The sequence below is a fragment of the Alternaria novae-zelandiae genome (genome assembly GCF_023758075.1).
Source record: "Alternaria novae-zelandiae strain BMP 2774 chromosome Unknown scaffold_22, whole genome shotgun sequence".
Taxonomy (NCBI): Eukaryota; Fungi; Ascomycota; class Dothideomycetes; order Pleosporales; family Pleosporaceae; genus Alternaria; species Alternaria novae-zelandiae.
The window spans coordinates 191963-213674 of record NW_026056982.1 but is presented as its reverse complement, the minus strand read 5'-3'; the positions used below and the strand labels follow the sequence as shown (position 1 = coordinate 213674).

The following is a 21712-nucleotide window of genomic DNA, read 5'->3' as shown; positions in this document are numbered from 1 at the left end:
GTGAAGTACAGCTGAGCGAGCTCTCCGTGGGGTCACTTCTTCTCTTGGGTCTCCAGGGGTCGTAGCCAGCAACCCGCTTTCAGAAAGAACCTTTCTGTGACGTTTTTGAACCGGTCCTTGAATCAAACCGCTCCAGCTCAAACGATTTTTGCTAGACCTCTGACGAGATGGCAGGGTTGTGCTCTCTTTGTCTATGTCGGTTACTGATGCTGCTCCTGCAGGTTGCATCACGTCGCTCTGCATCGCGCTGTGTCACCTGTCATCAGCTGTAGTCTAATGGAGAGAATTCCGTATCCTTATACCTAATCACGCTTTTATTCGTTCACCCTGCAGCGCAGCGTATTTCGTAGATGAATTAGGCAAGCTCTTTTTCGAAGTATCCGTTTGTTCGACACTTGTGCAGGCATCGACATGTCTTCTGCATTCACGACTGGACAGGCTAAACGATGCCGCGAGATCAAGTTCTTCCACTCACTTATCATGGCTACTCGGTTGTAAGGCATGTCAGCTGTAGTGGCTGCATCACATGTATGGTAGGAGGACCTTCCAAGGTTCAGCCTCGACCCCGCAGACACCGCACGGGCATCCCGTCCCGCCTCCAGGCCGCCTAAGCAATTTGCCTTGCCGCTGCCTTCTTCTCACATCCCCGACAACACCCACTTACACCTCATAGCTGCACACCAAGTCCAGCCACAATATCGAACATGCGCGCCTGATCACGAATGTCTGCATGTAGCAGTCTGGGATCATCCGAAAGCCTTATCCTTGCGCGCTGATTTGCTGAGCAGAGCCTCATCTTCGATGGTTCCGGTAAGACGATGGCTCTCCTCCTAAGCAGGATGACTTCAGCGGGCAGTTGGGGCCATTGCGCTCTACACATCGGTAGAGGCGATGTCAGCTCTTAGCGAACAATCGACCAGGGGAGCCGAAGAGCCGCAAGAGCTGTTCCCGAGGTCCTGATGGAGCTTAAATGCCTACCCTTGACGGGTCGGAACTCGCGTTTCCCTGGCGTCTTGATTTATCGATGATGCTACTGGACCTATAACAGTCTATCGACAAGTAAATGTACGACTGAAGACACCCCTCAAAATATGTCCGCAAACAGCTACCAGGCGAATGAAAGCGACGACAATCATGCGATGGAAATGACGTCAGAAGACAGCTCCCAGTCAGACTCCGAAGCCGAGTGCACTCCTCTTGGGTCGCTATGGAAGAGGCTTCGGACCTCCATGAGTATCAGCAAATTTGAGAGAACAGAGACCAAAATGTTTCTCCCACGCGACACCTTCGAAAACATATTGTCGGGTACTGCAGGAGGTCTCAGTGGTAGACGCAAGCTCGTGCTTGAAGTTATGGGTATAGAGTCGAGCAGGACTAGTGAACACGACAGAGCACTCGCAGACTACATTCTGCAGAGCGCGCAGAAGGTCTTCCTAATCGCAGTCTATATACGGTTGGAACAGCTCAACGCGGCAATGGAACTATTCAAGGTTTCTCAGTTCAAGGACGAACATTTGCCGGTTGAAGAGTGTACAGCACAAGAGCTGGAAGACTCACCAAAGTGCCATCACTTCGGGCGAATTGAGAGTCATCAAAGAAGCTATAGGAAAAAAGTCGGAAAAAGGAAGATGCAACGTATATGGGATATGGAAGCCATCAGCAAATTCCAGGATAGCCAGTGGATCTTCCTCACACCAACCATTTCAGCACATGATCAGAATTGCAATTTCGATAACCGCTGTCCCATACCATTCATTACGAAGAACACACAACAAAGCAGCGGCGCACATGGCATAGTACACAAGTATACTATTCATCCTGCCCATTTCGAGAACTCACTACGTCAAGTAACTCACCTCATTGTCCATGATTCACTCGAATTTACCGACTAACGGCGTATCACAGTACGATACCGAGCCTTCCGTGGTCGCCGTCAAGGCTTTCAGGAAAGGCGGCAAGAATGTGGCAGTCGATGTGAAAAGAGAAGTTGACGCTTTGCTTAAAATGAACGAACTCGGCGAGAAACACATCGTTCGGTTTATCACGTCCTTCCAACGCGGCACTCCGGCGGATTTGGAATACTATGTTTTGTTCGAATGGGCAGATGGCGGGAATCTCAGCGACTTTTGGACTCAACATGAAAAAACAAGGCGAACAGCCTCGCTAGTTCAGTGGGTGATAGGGCAACTTTGTGGATTAGCAAAAGCGCTCTCAGCGGCCCATTACATGCCGGACAAGGTTTCCTACCGCCACGGTGATCTCAAGCCTGGCAATATCCTCTGGTTCCGGGAGAATAATGGATACGGCACGCTCAAGATAGGCGACTGGGGTGAGGCAAAGAGTCACAAGCAAGTTACCGCCTTGCGCCATGGTCGCTTGGATACAACTGCAAAATACGGCACAAGAAGATACGAACCACCAGAGACTGGCCTACAGTCACTTCTTCCTAAGGGCACCCCGCATGTACGGTCCCGCTTATACGACGTATGGGGTATGGGCTGTATCATCCTCGAGTTTATCATCTGGCTGTTGTACGACCATAAAGAGCTCTGTAGATTCAACAACAGTAACCAAGGATACTTCGGTCTTTCTGACATGTTCTACGAGATTAGTCACGAGAGGGTTCCACGAATCCATCGCGTTGCGGAACACTGGATGGAGCACATGGCGAAGGACGGACTGTGCCTTCCAGGTGAAACCGCTCTCGGGAATCTCCTCCAAATCGTTCGTACAGGTCTTTTGATCGTTGAGCTCCCCGAAGATGGTGGTCTGGTCCCTTCAGCTGATAACGGGATGCCTACCTTTCCGCATGATGACAGTCCATTGATCAGCGTCACCACACCAGATTCCACAAATCATGAGATCATTCATGGTTCTTCATCAAATACGCGGACCAGATTTCGTGCCAGTGAGCTTGAGACGGAATTGCTCCGAATAGCTCTAGTCGGGGGAGGTGAACACTACTGGTACCAAAACCAGAAGCCAAGACCAGCACCAGGGGACATCATTGGCATGCCTCATCTACCGGTACCTACTGGCCATAGAGAGTACTCTGACGTTCTCCCCGTCCCTGCAATTGACATGGTCGATTATGCGCATCCATCTTTAGATCCAGAGGAATGGGAGTTCGAACTCGATAACGACTTTGCTGCCACCGAATCGTCTCGGTTGAAAAGTATCACCAGAATGGCTCCGCATGAAACCCCGCCCTCAGCGAAGCTGTGCACCATCTGCAGAGACTTTCAGGGAAGGCTACTAGACGCAGAGTTTGCAATTTCCTATGCTACACAAACACTCCGAATAAATTCGGAGGCCAAGAGCTGTGATCTGTGCTACATTCTATGGCAAAACTGCCGCGACAAATTGAACGGAGGATGTGAAAGTGTGCACTTGCAAAGGGCGGGTTCTGCTATACGAATAAGAGGCTTGAAGCATCCGATACTTACCGTATTACGGAGCGATGGTAAGTCACCGCTCTGACTTTGAAACGACTATCTTTTGCTCACTGTTGTCTCCAATATAGCTGTTGGCGGCCGTGCGCATGATATTCAAATCGGATTTCCTGAGCTCTCAGGGGCAGGTACGAATTTGCATCTTCGCTTGATACGGGGTTGGCTTGATGATTGCGATAACAAGCACTTCGAGCCTGTTTGTAAGCCTCCCGGGGATACAAAGCTGGCGACGAATACAAATATCAGACTGCCGACTCGTCTGATTCACGTTGGCAGCGATGGCGATCACGATGTCAAGCTCCAGGAGATGCACGGGCGGACTGGGAATATCGGTGACTGGATCGCGCTTTCTTATCGCTGGGGCGACTCCCCACCCTTCTCTACCACTCGACTAAACCTCACTCGTCACATCAAGGGCATGGCGCTGTCGGCGTTACCTTGCACGTTCCAAGATGCAATCAAGGTAACTCGCGCTCTTGGAAAGGAATACCTATGGATCGACTCTATCTGCATTGTACAAGGCGAAGACGGTGACTTTAGTTCTGAGTCGAAGCGGATGGAAGATGTGTACAGTGGTGCCTACTGCGTGTTAGCCGCCAGCTGCGCCACCGATCAGAGGTCAGGGTTCTTGCTGCCTCGAGCAAAACGAGAGCATGTCGCCCTGAACTGCGAGAAAGATGGCAGTGTTGATACGATCTATATTTGCAGTACGATTGAAGATTTCCGTGGTCACGTACTACAGGGCGCACTGCACAGGCGTGGATGGGTGTTGCAAGAGCATGCCTTGGCCAGACGCACGGTATTCTTCACCGAGCATCAAACCTATTGGGAATGTGGTCATGGCGTTCGATGCGAAACTATGGTGAAAATGAAAAAGTGAGTGATGGACTCCTATTTCATTTGGCGTAAGCCGTTGGTCGATAGAAGCTAATTTTGTCGTTAGCGAATCCGCTGCTTTGCTCGGGGACCCAGACTTCCCCAGAATTTTCGACCCGGCGAAATACGGTGAGCGCATTCTCAGGTTTCAGGAGCTGTATCGACAGTATTCTCGGTTGGATCTTTCAGCAGATTACGACCGGCCGGCAGCCATTGGCGGCTTGCAACAGCGTCTTCTCCGCACGATGGGTGTGCGTGGCGGATTCGGCATCTTGGACGACCCCGACAAGAGCGGCTTCCTTCACCGTAGTCTCCTATGGCATCGTGGAGAGGATTTCAAACAACTGAAACCAATCGCATTTCCAAGCGATCGAGAACGCGTGCCGTCTTGGTCCTGGATGTCAGTTTCGGGTGGAATCGACTACTTCGCCTTAACATGGCGTAAATATGACTGGCAAGTAATACAACCCCCGTGGTCACCTTCGCCTGTCAGAGCTCCCAACGCTTTCCATGGAACAGCACAAGTCTTTGATATCACGGCTGCAAAGGTGAACGAGGACGATGTTATATTCGACAATACACTGGATTCGGAGGTTCTGCACTCAATGGCAATTGTGCTAGGCATCGAGAAAGGGTCGATGGAGATTGAAGACAAGAAGCATTACATACTCGTGGTCAGGCCAAAGGCGATTCCCCACGCGGATGGTACCGTGCTATACGAACGGGTCGGAGCAGGTTATATACCAGGAAGATGCCTGAGAGGAGAGACTAGATCCTGTACGCTTGTATGATCCGTAGTCGTGCCTTCTCGCTTGTGAGCTTAAGTATCTGGGCGGTTATCACGTCAACTGCAGCACATCAGAGCCTAGCACCCTATAAATACTGAAGCAGCAATACAGCTGGAATGAAACGATGTATTAGCATATTATTGTGTCTAGATGGCTTCTGTTTGTGGCAGCATACAAGTATTTTCACCCACTTCAAGTGTCAGAGTCTAAGTTGCAATCGTTGAGGATACTGCGCACAAATGTCGCAACCTCACGTAACGAGCCTGGGGTGGGCTGCAGGGAACATAGTACACGCGCACGGAATAAATGACCTTCTTCCCGGGAAATGGCTTGCTGTATATCCGACGTACAAGAACCCCATTAAAACGATATTCTTTAATATCGCGTGTCTTCTCATTAGCGAGAGGCTGCCGCGGTAAACTATATGCAAGGGCACCGACATCGTCAGACATGAGGCAGTGCTAATGCGGGGTCAGTTGGGCTGTGTAAAGGGCTGCCACATGACATTCTACCCCCTCCTTCTCTCCTCTCTAGGATGTCAACTCCCGTACCCGCCACCAACCTAGCATTTTAATTTTCTCGTCTTCGCTTTCATTTCATAAGAAACTGCAAATCGCAAAATCCAAGCCACTTCGTCCAAGAAAGTAATTGGTGCCGATGCCTTCCGCGAGGTGCAGCACTAGCAATTGTAACGAGTGGGCAGCGACGGGGGAAGACTTCTGCCATGGGTGTCTGGACAAACAGCAAGGCCATCATGTAGACTGCCCTCACGTATGGAGTACTCAAAGAACGATGTACGAATATTGCTGAGCATGAGTAAGCCGACACTGCTGACTGTACTGTAGCATGCCGCAGAACTATCGGATGCTCACGACTTGTTCCACGATATCTCCGAACTTTCGACCACTATCCTTGCTACCAACGGATAACCACTCAAATGGTCTGACATGTTGCGCCTCGCTTGGGAAATCATGCTCGCAACCGCGTCCACGATACATCTTACCTGACCCTATACCGATGCGTCGATAGGTGCTGGAATCATGGCCCGATCTTGCAAGGATTAAGAAATTGTGATATAGGTATCTGCGGTGGTAGATGGAGTAAAGGCTAAGAAGCGTAATCGGCTCCTCCCGTTCTTGGTCGAGAGCGTCGTCATACGTTTTACTTTGTGATTGATGTGAAGTGCCTTGGGTTTCGTTTGCATTGTAGGGTGGTACGGATGCATCAACAGAGAATTCACATGTGGCCCGTTTATCGGTGTTTGGCGAATAAATTGCACCGTCGATGCAGATTGTAAAGGTTTCGATATCGTGAGAAGACCGCCGCAAAAGAGCTGATACAGTATGGCCTTGTAGAGTCAACGAACATGCCAAAGCTCTGCTATATGGGCCGTCACCAGCAGTCTCGTAGTGATAATCGATCACCTTCGCGTGCTCAATTCGAGAGCCGGGATATGAGTGGCGCGCAAGTCGAAAGTTTACAGCACCAGGCGACGAGACCCACGACCAACTCGGAGCAAGCCATGTTGACGTTCTTGAAGTCGGATCAATATCGCGTTGCCAGACTAGGTCATAAAGCAATGTCTCCTTCCATCCACCCGCGATATACGTATAGCAGGTTTCTGTTCCGAATTTGTTGGCCAAGCCACTCAGAGCTGGGAGCCTGTCCTCAGGAACTTTCAGTTCCCGAGTTGAGTACTCTTCGATTATTTGACTCCAGCTCTTAGAGATGCTTAGAATCCTGTCCGTAGTCGTTGTTCCAGTGAGTACAGGAAAGAGTGGTTGCGCCGGTATTTTAACGTGGTGGCACTCGCACTCTTTTGATGTTCTACAGGTCCACTGTAACTCTGCCCCAGTAAAGGCTATGAGTCGCGTTGAGAGCATCTTCTCTTGCAGACCCCATGCTCGTGTATCTAGTGGATCGATGTCTTTTGACCGTCCAGTCTTGGCATGTATACCTCGAGTAATCTTTCTCCTTGCTTTGAATACCACATCCATTGGACCTCCTTTGAGTTCGCTGAACAGTTCGATTTCTTCGTATATTGGGTTCCGTCTCTGGAACAAAGAGTGGTGCGGGTCCGTCGATAAAGAGGCTGCTATAGTGATGGCAGCTCCTTCATAAATCTGGCCCATTCTTGCAGCTTGCTCTTCCCAATCTGTAGGGCTATCTTGTACTATGCATAGAGTATCAATCCAGAGATAGCAAATGCTAAGACTTTGTGCCATGTCTGCCGCATCTTGGAAAGCTAAAGGAAGCCTGTCTCGGTCGAATCCAAGCGTCATCTCTTCATAGTTCCCTGAAGTAGTCATAGCAAATCCACTACTACCCCAAGAATACGACAAAGTAGCATATGTTCCCTCCGTACCCGCAGGTGGCTCGATCACACGGTATCGGCTCCTGGAAATATCGACGATTCGTTTTGGGAGCCAGCTTGGTCCCCGACCACACTGCTCCACATGCTCAGTCACGCAGGTGTAGTAATTTTCCTTTAGAAAGTTCACTGACGCTGCGACAGTCAATTCCCTTGGAACATCGTTGCCCACTGTTGGATAGTTGGGTATTGTGTTTGCTACATAGTGATTGCTTAGCGACGAGCTTTCATAGAAGTTCTTCCAGAGGACAGACACTTACTCGAACATGGATAGATCTCCACAATCTCATGAAAGCCTTGTTCACCTGAAGAGTGTAGCTCAGCCGGTGAGTCTGGGTAAAGTAGAAGTTCAACCCGCATCTCTGCAGTTACATATTGCAAGAGCAGAAAGCTCTGCAGAACAAGATCACAAAAGAAACATCCCTGCACGGCCGATGTGCGAAAGTCATCGAAGGAGCGATTAGACACAACAATAAGGCTACGACGATGAGTTTCGTCGTGATCGCGCGTGAGGTACCCTAGAGAGCTGCATGTTGGACAACATACATCTGCGGTTCCGTCGACAAGCTCTAAGCGCCTGTCGCGTGGATACCTAGGTATCAGCGGTATCGTGAAGATTGAGAACATTTGCGAGGGGGCTGTGAAAATCATTGGAAAACGGTCCGTCATATACCTAGAGCACAGCCTTCCTGCAGACGGCAAGGCGCTTTTGAGCCAATCAGAAGGGGGCCTAACTTACCGGAGCCAAGCCACCATGCGTCCTGTGGTCAAGGGGCCAAATTCGGGCCCAATCCATCACAACACATGCATGCTTCGCTGCGCCAGCCTTAGTAGCATCGCGACTGCGATCTTCACATGGTGAAAGTGAGCTGTCAAGGCCGGAACGATAAAGACGAGCCCCTAGAAGAGGACAGCTCCATGCATACGAAGGATGGCACCACGTGGCAAACATACGAGCAGCGACAAGATCGTTAACCTTCAAGATTACGACTCGTCGCATGATGCTGCACCTCAGGATATACACCGGTTTTGCGCTTGGAGCGTTTGTTCAGCCTTTTTATTCAACGAACATGATGTATGGCCAGAAAGAAGGCAGCAGCTGACCTCATGGTGGCAGGTGCGCCCTGGCGAGTAGGTTCGAATAACACAATGAGTGCACCTAATGGCTATGACGGTCACGACTTCTGATCACAGGAGCAAGTCGACGCATTTGTTGTTTCTGTACACAATGAAAGCATCTTCAATAGCCAGCGGAAAGAGACCTGCTTGTTATGCTGCGTTGCGCATTACTCGGTCAAAGGGTGCCCTGTCTCAGTCGACTTTAGCTGATCACTGCGCAGACAACCACGCCTCCTTAGCACTGTCGATACCGGCAAGGTGCATCTTCTACGAACCTTGTGAAGCTCAACCATGGTACAAGAATGCATGGGACCCCACATTGAACGGTGAGCCAAGTGACACCTAAGGCATCACGGCAAATTGCTTGTTGTCGGATCCAGACTTCGGTACAGCATTGAACGCAGGAAGCCATAAAGGTACAAATCATCGGCCAGAGACAGCCATGCATCTCCATAGATTGAATCAGATCCACGGCACTGAGAGCCTGTTGATACATATGAAACCTCAAAGTCTCAGCCCCGTCGCACTTCCAGACCCAGGATGGCCCCGTTCAATCTGACCGCTTTTTTGGTCAGCTACGCTCTTTCACAGACAGTAGCACACACACCGAGCTAGCGAATTCACTAGAAGCATTCAAAAGAGCGTGTGCGCAGCGTCGTAATGGAAATACAGGTGTCTGGCGTATACGACTGCGTTGCGATTATGTGTACAGCGTTGCTACACCGCGTTTTGCACAGTTCAGCAGCATCAACTCGACGCAGCGATAACAAACCAGCGACCCTCCTTAAGATAATCGGATAAGCAGGAGGCAGGATGTCAGAGAGGACAGGATATTCAACTCGGACGATCAGAACTGGAGACCTTCCACAACCAGTATACTGCAGTAGCCCGAAATGAGACGCCTCCGAGACAACAATGAATTCTCATCGTCGTCGGGAGTCTTTATTAAACCCGCTCGAATGTGGGAGTTCAATTGTCTTCCCAGATACCGTATCTGAAGCCACTGCCAGTCAGCATGTTAAAGGAATCTTCTAAGGACTTCGCCAGAGACGAACAAACGCCACAGTCGCACAACTACAAGAATATCACCACATCAATCACCCAACTCATCATCAAACCCCGCAAACCGAAACGTCCTCCCAACCACCTCGTTCCCATCCACAATCAATCGCGCAGCAACAACCTCATACGCATCGCCCTCATAAACCCTCAGTGCTTCTTCCTGATCAACCGACCCGCAAGAGAACGCGAACCCAGCCACCACAGAGCCCGGCTCATCGACTAAGGCTTTATACCTCCCCGCCCAAATCCTAATACGTCCACCTAGCAAGATAGTAGGTCGCAAAGCCGGCAGCTCATCAGCAGGCACACCAAACAGTCGTTCAAGCCGTTCCGGATCCGCCAATGTACCGTAGAATAAGTAGTGAATAGGGAATTCTGGTGAACGTCGTTCTATAGGCCTGGCTGGGTTATTGGGCCGGTATTGAGGAAGTGTTGGATCGCGACCAAGCAATGGCAGCACCCCACTATCTTTATGCGCAAGTCCAATGCGGATTTTTGTAAACCTCTGTTTCGGACAGTGCTTCTCGATCCAAATATCAAGAGCGTTAATTAATGATTGAGACAGCCGACAAAACCCCGCTTCGCCGTCTTCTCCAACGCCGCTCTCAAGTTGTGGTACACGAGAAAGGCCGAGAGCGTTGGCTACATCGCGAGGTGTAGAAAGAGGATGCTGAAGGCGGAAGAGATAAGATGCTTCTACCCGGCGACGGGGACGTTTCGGTGGTGAGGTGGGAGGAGAATTCGTAGACCCAAAAGGTTTCGATGGGATGTGTGGTAGGTCGAAGTCGCCGCCCAGCTCCTCAAAAGCCTGCGTAGCGGCGTCGTCTAGTTCGAGGTAATCCATGTTGGACGGTTTGATAGCGGACTGACTGTGTTATCGACAATTTGGGAGTTGTTGTGAGATGTCTGAATGAATGAAGTTTGAACTAGTAGGAAAGTGTGTACAGGCAGTCTTTCTGGGATTTACCAATATTGGACTAACACAGTGACATGACATCTAGAAAGCAAAGAAAAGAGCGCAAATCTGGTTGACCGAATAGTTGGTGCAACAATTACTCCTGACTCAAAGCCTGATCCATGGTACTGCGATGACACAGAGCAACGAACCACTTACAGTGTCTGTAATCCAAACCTATGGTAATCCTACCAACAGGTGGTTTCGAGGTCACCTGCGTCTAGAAAGAAAAAAGACTTTACAACTGACATCCAGACATGTCGACGAGGCCGCAATTGCCGCCGTAGCACGCACATGGACGGAAGACTTGCTCAAGGACGATCATCGATGTGCAGCCAGACATCAGCAAGTGCTGGCGAGTATAGTTGGTTCATTAACCGTTTCCATTCCATTAAGCATTACACTAGATAATAATAGTCCCTTTCTTTCTGCGGTGGTAGGCTCCAGCCGAGCCCATCATTACCACCTATTCCCAGTCAAACATGGACATAGCATCTGCCGTCCATGCCATTCATACCACAACATCATCAAAACCCCCTATGTGCAGACATCCAGCCGCTCAAAAAGTAGAATGCGGAAAGTGTGGCGGCCGGGCGCTGAAGCGAATGTATACAACAACACACAGACACAACTGTGTCGTGGAAAGTCCAAAAGGTAAGCGACCGACTTGGGTATCAAAAAAGGGGTACAATAAACCGCGCGTAATAGCGCTACAAGGGATGCCCACGAGAAGAATGGTTGTGGTTCCCCGATGCATGCAGGGCTGCAGCGTCACTGCTGCTGCTGCCGACGCTAGTGATTCTATGCCGTCAAATCCATGGTGTAGATAATGGATCGCTGAAATGCTTCGCAAACAAGAAAAAACTCCGCTCCAATGCATAGGTCGTTAGAGGCCGTCACCCGGGGAGGTAAGGTGATAGTGCGAAACGTAGGGATGAGTATAAGTCTGTGGCGAGAGAGATGTAGATGTGTCGTAGGTCTAGGTCTTAGTCTTTGCGGAGGGTGGTGGGCTCCGTGTCAGATCCGATGGTCTCGCCTTCCCAGAGGCTTTGAGAGTCGTCGGTTGGTGATCGTGCGCCGATGGGACTCCTGCCACCGGTGGAGTAGGATGAAGAGGAGCCGCTAGCCCAGTCGTCGGAGTCGGAGTGGGCGTGGGATGGGAATTCCTCGTAGATGTCGAGCATGCTGTAGCCAGCACCGTCCATGGGGTCGCCAATCTCGACGTAGTCGTAGTCCCAGCGGAACTCCTTGTCGGATTGCGGGCGGGGGAGGAACTTGGCGCGGCCGAAGAAGTAGCAGACACCGGCAACTGGGGAAGTTAGCAGAAGAAAACAGTGAGGGAGAGATTTCAGACTTACGCAGACTGCCAGCTACCAGGTCAATGGCGTAGTGGTGGGAGAAGTACATGGTCGACCACCAGAGCCACATGGTGTAGAAAACGTACACGGGGAAGAGCTTGGGGAAGACGTGTCCCATAAACAGCGTCTCGAGAGTAGCCCATCCGGAGTGCAAGGAGGGGAAGGCGCCAAAGACCAAGGGCGAAGCGTGGAAGCCCGAAGTGTAGAGATCAATGCCAGTCAGCTTGTCGATTGCCTTGAGTCCCGCGGCGTCACCAGGGATGCTGTAGTTGGCGGGGGCCAATCCGTAAGTGTTCTCGTACCAGGGGGGCGAGCAGGGGAAGACCATCTGGATCAGAACAGCTGTGATGTTCATGTAACCAAAAGCGCGCGCCCAGATTGGGAGGGTGCCAGGAGGCGCCCAGATGAACATGCATGCGCTGACAATGACAGGCGATACATAGTGTACGACACCGTATGGCAACCAGGCGAGGATGTCCAGGACTGTGTGCTTGTGCGCGGAGAGGATGTTGCTGAGGTTGGCGCCGTAGAGAATGTTCTCGAGAGCGGGGAGGACGCGGACCCAGATGGCAGGGCGGTAGTCTGGGGAGATGTATCTGGGGCATGTTAGTATGGATCTTGCCACACGTTTGAGGAGGTGGATTACGCACTTGCAGCTAGAGAAGAGGAATAGCCATGTAAGAGTAGGGAGCAATGGGAGGAGAAATTGTCGTGTGATGGGCATACACAGGCCCGTCATGAGCAGCGTGGCTATGAATGTCTTGGCAAAGGGCCCCGGCGCCTCGCTCACGGAGAGGGAGAAGATGGCGAGGATGGCGAGGAAGAGATACTGGGCATCGTATATGCTCCAAGAATGGGTGCGCAGGGAGCGCAGGGTATCCGAGGGCGAGAAGGACGTCTCGAGGCCGGCGATGGATGACGTGGGCGCCTGGCGACTGCGTATGCGCGACTTGGTGGCCCTCCACTTCCTGCGCACGCGGTGGGGGATAAGACTGGGCAGGGCGGAGAGGCCCGGGACCTTTGTGCGCGACAGCATGTCGGCGGCGGTGCTGTTGTCGAGGAATGCGAGGTAGCTCTTGTTCGTCATGCTGAGGATGGCGCTGGAGGAATGGCGGTTCAGGGCTCGGTCGCTCGGGGGTTGTCTGTGTGGCGCAGTTCCAGGTAGGTGCAACAGCAGACACGCGACCAGAGGCGGGTGAAAGCACGTCGAAGTGGTACGGCGTGCAGGAGGTGGGCGAGCGGACAAGAGGGAAAGAAGGCGGAAGAGGGCGGACTAGGGATTATGAAAGGCAGCCGTGACTTAGTGGACACTGGAAGCTCCGGATGGCTGAGGCTTGCACAGCGCGCTGCCGGGGGGTCAAATTAGGTCCGCGACGTGAGCGGCTACGACGGACCCGGCTAGTCTGCGAGGGCGCTCAATTTCGTTTACACCAGGACGCTGTGACGGCCGCCAGGATTCGCATCATTGTTTCGACCGCGTTGGCAAAGAATGCGAGTGCCCGTGGTTGACGCTTTCTCTTTCACCGTGGGCTCTCATGGTAGCGTGCGACCCCAACCGTGGCACTGATAACGTTCCCAGGGCCTCTGCATCTGCATCTGCAGGCATGTGACCCTTGCAGCACACCCGTAGATGTCCTTATCACGTTGTCCGTCGCACTCACGCATGGCTTTGTCATCTTGGTACGGGTCCCGTCTAGCAACTAGGTGTCTAATTTAGGTTATTTAACTTATAATTTAATAGGTGTATTTAGTGTAGTAGTAAAAGCAGCTATACTATAAGTATAAATTCTATAATACTATAGTTACCTATTTTTAAGTAGTATAAATTTTTATATAAGTAGCGCTTAAATTTCTTTACTATACTTTAAATATTATCTTTATTATAAAAAATATATAGCTAATTTATATACTTACTAATAATCTAACTAGCCTTATATATAAAAATATATATTAGCTACTTTATTTTAAAACTTAGTTTAGTTATAAAATAAAATACTTAAGTATATTACTACTTATTATAAAACTAGCTTACTTAATTAGAGAAAATACTAATAAAAAATAAAAGCTTTAATTTATAAGTAAGCTAAAACTTAGTTTTTTTTAATATATTTTATAGTAACTACTTTAGTAGAAGTTTATATTTTTATAAAGTAGAAATATAAAGCTTTTACTTACTTTTATAACTTTATAATTATTACTATTAGTAATAATATAATAATTTTTTTAATTAACTTCTAACTAAAAGTACTAAGTAACTTTAGCTAAAAGCTATATAATAATACTATAAAGAAAATTTTACTAAGATTATAACTAAAGCTATAAAGATAAAGAATACTTTTTTATAATAAAAAATAATTAGTTTATAATAGTAGTAAAGATACTTTAAAAGTAAATAAATTAATTAGTGTAATTCTAATGCCTAATACTATACTATAATGCTAGACACTAGGGGCCCGTCTAGCAAAACTGCTGCTGGCCTGGCGCCAGAGTGATGCGCCATGCCAGAGTGATGCAGCGGTGCGTTAGACCCTTGGTTAGCCTGTCATGACATCAACATACAGGTGACCGCATCGTGCCGTCAAGCCATGGCAACCAACGCATGCCAAATCGTCTTCCATCGACTTCCGCATCCCGGTCCGTCGCCTGTACGAGATACGGGCATGTGCTGGTCAGCCTCGTTCGCTGTCGGCGTTGTCTCACAAGGCGTGCGGCCACCCACCCCAGCCTCAAAGACACACGAAACATGCCCTGCCCTCCACTGCATTGCCCAAACTTTCTCACCTCTTGCACGCTACTTACCAATCACGCCCCGACACAACTCTCACCGCACCAAAAAAGCCACCGCTGACTGTACCCGCGCCTTTCCTTACCGTTCGTCGCGACGTCTGAATAGGCGCCCTCGGCACCTCGCAAGATCCGCAACCCGTGCAGTCCTCGCCCTCTTGGCGTAGACACATCCTCACCCGTTTTTCCACTGCCATGGTTCCACCCGCAACCCTGTGCTTTTCTCACGCCCGATGCGCAATTTCTTTTTTCCTATCCGATCCACCCACTGCCCAATCGCCGATGGCCATCTCGGTCTCGCTCTCTCGGACATGTCAGGCGGAGGCTCGGACGAACATAACCTCCACCGCGCTTTCCTGTCACGACATTCGCCGTCGCTAAACTAGACTAACTTCACCAACTAATCAAACAATCTCTTTACCGAGTCACAGCCAAAGAAAAACTCAATTCAATAAAAAACTCGATCACGCAGACTGCCCTCGATTTGTAGGCTAAATCACAAAAGAAGAGTCGAGATTCGACATCGCGACCATCACAATTTCCCTCCTCCTTTTGCCCTGACTCTGACACCCTTCTCCAACAAATGCCATGTACATCCCTTTCAACACTAACATTACCATGTCCATGCCTTGACTCGCTGTCACTGTCACTCCCCCAACAAACATGCTGCCCAAACAAACAAAACCCACCCGCATCCGCTGCCCGTCCCTTTCTCCGCCCGTTTGCTGTCCTGCATCCACATCGCAGAAAAGAAAAGAAGCACAGCATGCCCCGTTGTTTCACTAAAGCAAAATTCAGGTACAATCGTGCTACGCGAACGCGAAAATGTCGCGCAACAACCTAGTAGTCTCGTTTTCGTATCCCGCGTATCCCAGCCTCTCTCTCCCCCGTTTCTGTGCGCATGTCTCGCGCACCGCAAGAAGGTCCGAGCGCGGTCAAACCGTCGCTCCGCCGCCGTCGTCCCTGCTGCAAAAGCGGGAGTCGGGTAATTGCCATTTGCTGACTACTTTTGCCGAGACCGTCGTGCTGCCGTTCGGCAGACCGGCGGACGGTGAAGGGTTGTCGCGATGATCTGTGGTGGATGATCTCGGAAGAGTCGGAGCGCGGATGCGGTGGGAGGAGTAGGGGAGGGAGGATCTCAGGGGATGCTCCACTGAATGTGTGCGGTTGCGGATGGGATCGTCAGGTACAGTGTTGTGGAGGGGGGATCATGAGTCGACGAGGGTTTGGCAATGTGATGGCAACTTCAAGGTAGACGAGTGAGTGCTACGAGTATCAATTTGGAGTACATCGCAGTATCACCGGTATTTGTTCCACCCATTGTCCATTTCATAATCTCCATCATCACCATAGTCCTCATCTCCTTCCTCTTCTTCCTCGTCATCCTCATAGTCATCCTCCTGCTGCTGTTCCCTCTCGTGATCGTCAAGGTCCGGCCTCGTGATGTAGCCTGCAATGCGGTCCTCGCGCCTTGCTTTATTCACTTCCTCCGTGACATCCTCATCGACACGACCCTGATGATCAGAGTATGTATACGTCGCATCATTGTAACCATCATCCATCGCAACGACGTGCCCACCGCCACCAGCATGGCGGTATGCAACGGCAGCTTCGCGAGGGCCGCTGAGGTATTTTTCGTCGGGTGGATTGTCGGATACCTTGAAGCCATTTTCTTCAAGACGCTCCTTCCATTCGTCCAGGTCCCTGCCTCCAGAGTCGATAGGGGGCGGACTGTATTCGTTGGGAAGTCCTGAGGCGTAGGATTCGCCCATGTCGGTGCAGTTTACGCTGGAGCCACTTGGGTTGAAGATGTTGGTGGGCTTTTCCGTGTCTTCCCCTTCATCATAGTCGACTTCTTCGTCGTCGTCTTCGTCATCGTCGTCGATGGCATCTTCAACGTCGCTCACATCCTCTTCGCTGTCAGAGTCTTGATCACTGTTGGCTTCTTCACCCTCGTTGTCATATTCATTGTTGGTGGCATCTTCGTTGTCGTCGCTAGAACTCTTAGCGCTGCTACCTAGGTAGCCTCTTCATCTCCGCTGGAAACCTTAGCACTGCCGGCATCATTATCGCCGCCAGATCCGTCGTCGTCGCCAGCTGCTTCAACGTCACTATTGTCGTCATCGCTAAAGACCACTTGATTGTCGCTGGCGTGTCTGTCGTACGGCTTGAGAGCATGGCGTCTCATCTTCTCCACATCGTGGTAGGTCGGGTCACGAGGCATGTCGCGTATGTCGTATACTGTTTCAAGCTTGATACCCGAAAGTGTGGTTGTAGAAATGAGTATTGATGGAGTGAGAGAGTGAGAGCGCCGGGCTTTATGTCCTCTTCAGCCTTGAGCTTTCAGCCTTCCTGTTTCAACACAGCAATTGCGGTATGCCGTTCGGCTTTAGTGGCGCAAGGCAGATACAGCTGAGGTCCTTGGCCAGTAAACAGGTTTGATCGAGCGACATCACAGCTTACCTGTCGATCACTGTGATGTAAAGTCATATATGGCGGTGGCTGAACAGCGCCACCAGGCTGAGCCTTTCATCATGTCACTTGGCTATGCAACTAGACGTTCTCGTGCATGAAGACTTCGGATCGGATAGATAAGATGAGCAAATAGAGTTTCGTCTCCCTCTCTATATGGAGTAAAGACCTACGTATCATCAGACACGCTGAGCCATGCTATGTAATGCCAACGCTGAATGCCCTTCGCGCAGAAAAATGCAATGCAATACAGGAACCACCACAAAATAAAGCCGAAGCTATGTACAACCAGAAGAATACCACCGAGAACGATGTCGAACGACGCCATGCTCGCTCATCCCTGATATCGTATGCGAACTAACACCCAAACAACGCATCCCTGACCAACACATCCAACCACGTAAACCCACCATCCTACGGCGTATCAATAAGATCCTCCAAGAACTCATCGAGTTCGATAATCGTAAACTGCTCCGCCCACTTAGCCCTAAACTGCCTCCTCCTATACCCTCCATTGATCTGCTGACCCCAACTAATCAATTCAACTTTCCACCCCTTCTTCAACGCGCGCTCCACATGCGCGAGGAACCCATCCGACATCTCCGCCACGGCACCGTCGCCCGTCGCAAGAACCATGGTGCTAGGCACTTCGGTATCAATTATGCTCTGGCACATCTTCAAGTGAAGAATCTCGTCGACACCCTGCTCGACCCATTTCGGGGCCGAGGGGGTCTTCGGAGTGACAGCAGACGGACCCGTTTCAGAGTCGCTACCGCTGCCGGAAGAGCGTATTTGAGTAGCCTTGTGCCAGCCCATCTTCTTGACGTCGTTGAAGAATTTCTTCTTCTCAGAGTCTTCGCGTACGATCAGGACTTGCTCTTGCATGACGCTGTCGTAGCCGACGGCTTTGGATGTCTCGACGAGTTTCGCTACGTGGGGGAGGGGGTTGGCTTCGCGGTGGGAGCCGGCGAAGAAGCGCTTTGCTACCGGTCGGCGGCGCTCCATCAGTAGCGCTAAACTGTCAAAGGACATGTCGTATGCGTTGTGGTGCAGGCCGTGGTAGCGGAGCATGTCTTTGAGGCCTATCATGATGTTGGAGGCATCGACAAAGACATGCAATCCATGCGCTGAGTTGCGCTCGTTAAGCATTTGCATAGGGGCCACCAGCCACTTTCGATCATCAGGGAAAGTCTCCATCAACTTGTTAAACAAGTGATAATGACGCTCTACCTGTGATCTAATCGTAAGAGCTGGGCGCTGTCCGCTAAACGACTTACGTTGCGGCGTTGGGGTAGTGGGTGGTTGTTGAACGACGGCTGGTTGAGAACAGGTTCTTGGTACGGTGACCGGTCGAACAGTTCGGGGAACAAGTCCATGGTGTACCGGTGTGGTGGCACGAGGCGCTTGCTGAGGTTCGAGTAGAAGGTCCTGAGACGGGGCAGGTGCGAGTGCATCGAATGTTATATTTTGGGTCTGAGTCGGGGCCGGTGCAGTAGAGGGAACGACTACGGGGACTTCTTGAGGAGGCTGAGGAGTCACAGGCTGTGCCGCGGAAGGCCGCTTCAGTATGCTGGGGCGGGCCTTGGGTGTCCTGGGCTGCTTCTGTTGTGTCTGAGCAGCCTCGGTTGTGTCCTGTGCAAGTACTGCGGTAGGTGTCGCAGGCCTGATCTTAGCGCCCACGTTGGATCGTGAATGTGCTCGGGACGGCTTGGTTGGCATTTCCGCCACCTTGACATCCTTGGCAGTTATGCTGGCGATTTCATCTAGTTGTTTCCGCAGTAACGCCTGCTGTGCCTGTTGCTTCCTCTGCTCGCGTTCTTCCGCGAGCTGGGCCAAGGTGTCCTGAACAGCTTGGTGACGGCACCGCTCCTCTTCGAGCTCCTTCTCGGCGCGTCTGCGAGCCTTCTTCCGTTGGGTCTTAGTCAGACCTGCGTTGTCTATTCCCTGCTCGTCTGAGCTCTCGTTAAGTTTGGCAGGTGTCTTGGTCGATCCGAGGACAGGGGAGGGTAATAAAGCGTCGTCGGAATTGCTGAGTTCGGACTCAGGATCGAGTGGCGGCAACGGCGCGGAGGTGTCATCGGCGAACCCGAGGTTTTCGAACAGCTTCGAAAAGCTGCCGAGACGTATTCCTCCATCTTTCAGTGTAGAAGCCTGAGGTGTCGCCACCGACCGAAGCGGAGGGGAGCTAATCTCTTGGGTGCCCGAATCTATCAGGCCGATGGCGGTGCTGAAGTCCCAGCCGGAGTCGAGCGGTCGTGAAGGCATTTGATCGTTGTAGGCTTGCGAATCGGCGTATTGACCTGGTGTATACTTGTCGTAAGGAATTGGTGCTAATGCGTAGAAGACACTGGAGTCGTCAGTAAGGTGAACGATGAACCATGGTAAGCGGTCCCGAGGCCAAGCTCGCGCGTATTGAAGCCTGAACAGCCTTCACAGTCTGGATATATACTGCGCCGCCTGTACCGCAATAAGTGTCAAACATACCGTGTAACTGATCTCGAAACAATCGTCTTAGTCGCACGCTCATGGTCTATCGCGACAGGTTCAATGGAAAGAGTGTCTTCAGACCGAGTCGGGTTCCACAGACACGAGTGAAAGGAAAGAAATGAGCAGTGACAAAGAATGAGCTTGCGCGAGGGTAAATGTAAGTGAGTGAGTGATTCTGGGTGGCGGCGGGGTGAGGGAGATCGGCAGGTAGTCAGGCGTGTCTCAGCCTCATATGGTCAGTGCTCCATGATTCATTCGGGTCGGGTCGCGAGGCCAACGCGGTGGCGAATGACACACACGAGATGCATGCCATTGGGTCTTCTCTGCGCCAACCTCGACTGGGCTTCAAGCCAGTCTTTACGTCCAGCTAGATTCTCTGAAAATTGCAGCATCGCAGCCCGATACTGCACACGCAGTGCTTGTTCGAGATACTGTCGGTGGTCCGACAGCGTCAAGCGTCCCGAACGAGACGAGCTGGATCGTCGCACAAGTAAACATGGTCTGGCATGTTTCGCTGCAGGGTGCTTCTAGTCTAGCTTCTAGCTACATGTTCACATGGACTTTGGACAAGGTCTCGATTTACTTAGCCTGTGATCTTGCCGTAAGATCTGACGCCTATATGACAATACGTGCGACGAACAATACAGTGAACATACCTACCGAGACGATAGTGAACTGCAACATAGCCGTCGTTTCCTGATACCGACTATCATGCTCATCTCCAATATGTACGATCAGCATCCTCACATTCAACATTTACAAACACTCCATTGAGCCTCGGCACAACCCTCGCGTCCCCTGCCCCACAACCCGCAGCATGTATCTCCAGCAACCGTTCCCCAAGTACCCCTCCCTTCACCCCCTCCCCCTCTCCAAACGCTTCTCCCTTCCCAAAAAGCCATGTCTGCAGATTTCTGGGCAGGCTACGTGTCCGGCGCAGCAGGAATAATAATCGGCAACCCCCTCGACCTGATAAAAACGCGTCTCCAAGCCGGTCCCTCAACGCACAATGTCGAAGCTACATCTCCAGCTACTACGGGCGCGACGGTAGCAACACCACGGGGATTCAAAGGGCAATTTGAGAATGCGGGGACACTCGTAAGAGGTGAGCAAGCAAATAGACACTCGAAACAGTATAAATGAAAGTGGGATACGATTGACTGACTCAACTCCTCCAGTACAGGCGCAACAGCACCCATCCTAACCTACGGCGCCCTCAACGCTCTCTTATTCATGACCTACAACCGCACCCTCACCCTCCTCCACGATTCTCCTGCATCGCCTACAAACTACTCGAAAGTCTTCCTAGCAGGCGCTACAGGCGGTCTCGCGTCTTTCATCGTCAGCGCACCGACCGAACTCGTAAAGTGCCGCGCGCAGGTAGCGACCAACGCGACGACAACTAGTTGGAGTGTCGCGAGAGATGTTTGGAAGGCAGAGGGGATCAGGGGTTTGTACTATGGAGGTGGGATTACCAGTGTGAGGGATGCGGTGGGGTATGGGTTTTAGTGAGTTGCCTGTCTGTTTGTTGTTGGAGGACGTTGGCTGACCGCACACGCAGCTTCTGGTCCTACGAACTCTCGAAACAGGCCTGGTCCTCGCCAGATGACTCCGATCGCGAAACAGCCATGAAAGTGCTGTTATGTGGTGGCCTTGCTGGAGTCATAACATGGGCGTCGATATTTCCGCTGGATGTTATCAAGACGAGGGTGCAGACGCAGATACTACATGCGCCGATGCGGGATGGGGAGGGAAGTGCGCTGCTAGGGTCAGAGACACCCAGAGCACGATTGAGCGCTATCGAGGTTGCCAGGCATGCGTACAAGACAGAAGGTGCGGGCGTCTTCTTCCGCGGCTTGGGCATATGTAGCATTCGGGCATTCGTCGTGAATGCTGTGCAATGGGCTGTCTACGAGTGGATGATGAAACTGCTGCAGCAATAACACATCATATCAGACATCACGAATACGTATAGACCATGACAAAGA

The 21712-nt window shown here is 51.2% G+C and overlaps 5 protein-coding genes across 5 annotated transcripts; 2 read left to right on the top strand and 3 right to left on the bottom strand.

Moving 5' to 3' along the window:
* Window positions 1–2226: 2226 nt before the first annotated feature.
* On the top strand, window positions 2227–3480 carry J4E88_009052 (uncharacterized protein; the record flags this gene model as incomplete). Its single annotated transcript, XM_049402657.1, has 1 exon — window positions 2227–3480. The coding sequence occupies one exon, from the start codon at window positions 2227–2229 to the stop codon at window positions 3478–3480; it is 1254 nt and encodes a 417-aa protein (XP_049251512.1).
* An 8129-nt stretch (window positions 3481–11609) lies between these two features.
* J4E88_009051 (uncharacterized protein) lies at window positions 11610–13068 on the bottom strand (the record flags this gene model as incomplete). Its single annotated transcript, XM_049402656.1, has 3 exons — window positions 11610–11932; window positions 11982–12577; window positions 12632–13068. The coding sequence occupies 3 exons, from the start codon at window positions 13066–13068 to the stop codon at window positions 11610–11612; spliced, it is 1356 nt and encodes a 451-aa protein (XP_049251511.1).
* A 2995-nt stretch (window positions 13069–16063) lies between these two features.
* On the bottom strand, window positions 16064–16829 carry J4E88_009050 (uncharacterized protein; the record flags this gene model as incomplete). The annotated part of the gene is made up of 2 exons (XM_049402655.1): window positions 16064–16768; window positions 16821–16829. 2 exons carry the CDS (start codon window positions 16827–16829, stop codon window positions 16064–16066), a joined length of 714 nt encoding a protein of 237 aa, XP_049251510.1.
* An 822-nt stretch (window positions 16830–17651) lies between these two features.
* Window positions 17652–19502, bottom strand: J4E88_009049 (uncharacterized protein; the record flags this gene model as incomplete). Its single annotated transcript, XM_049402654.1, has 1 exon — window positions 17652–19502. One exon carries the CDS (start codon window positions 19500–19502, stop codon window positions 17652–17654), a length of 1851 nt encoding a protein of 616 aa, XP_049251509.1.
* A 1122-nt stretch (window positions 19503–20624) lies between these two features.
* J4E88_009048 (uncharacterized protein) lies at window positions 20625–21667 on the top strand (the record flags this gene model as incomplete). Its single annotated transcript, XM_049402653.1, has 3 exons — window positions 20625–20829; window positions 20908–21232; window positions 21286–21667. 3 exons carry the CDS (start codon window positions 20625–20627, stop codon window positions 21665–21667), a joined length of 912 nt encoding a protein of 303 aa, XP_049251508.1.
* Between the last annotated feature and the right edge of the window lie 45 nt (window positions 21668–21712).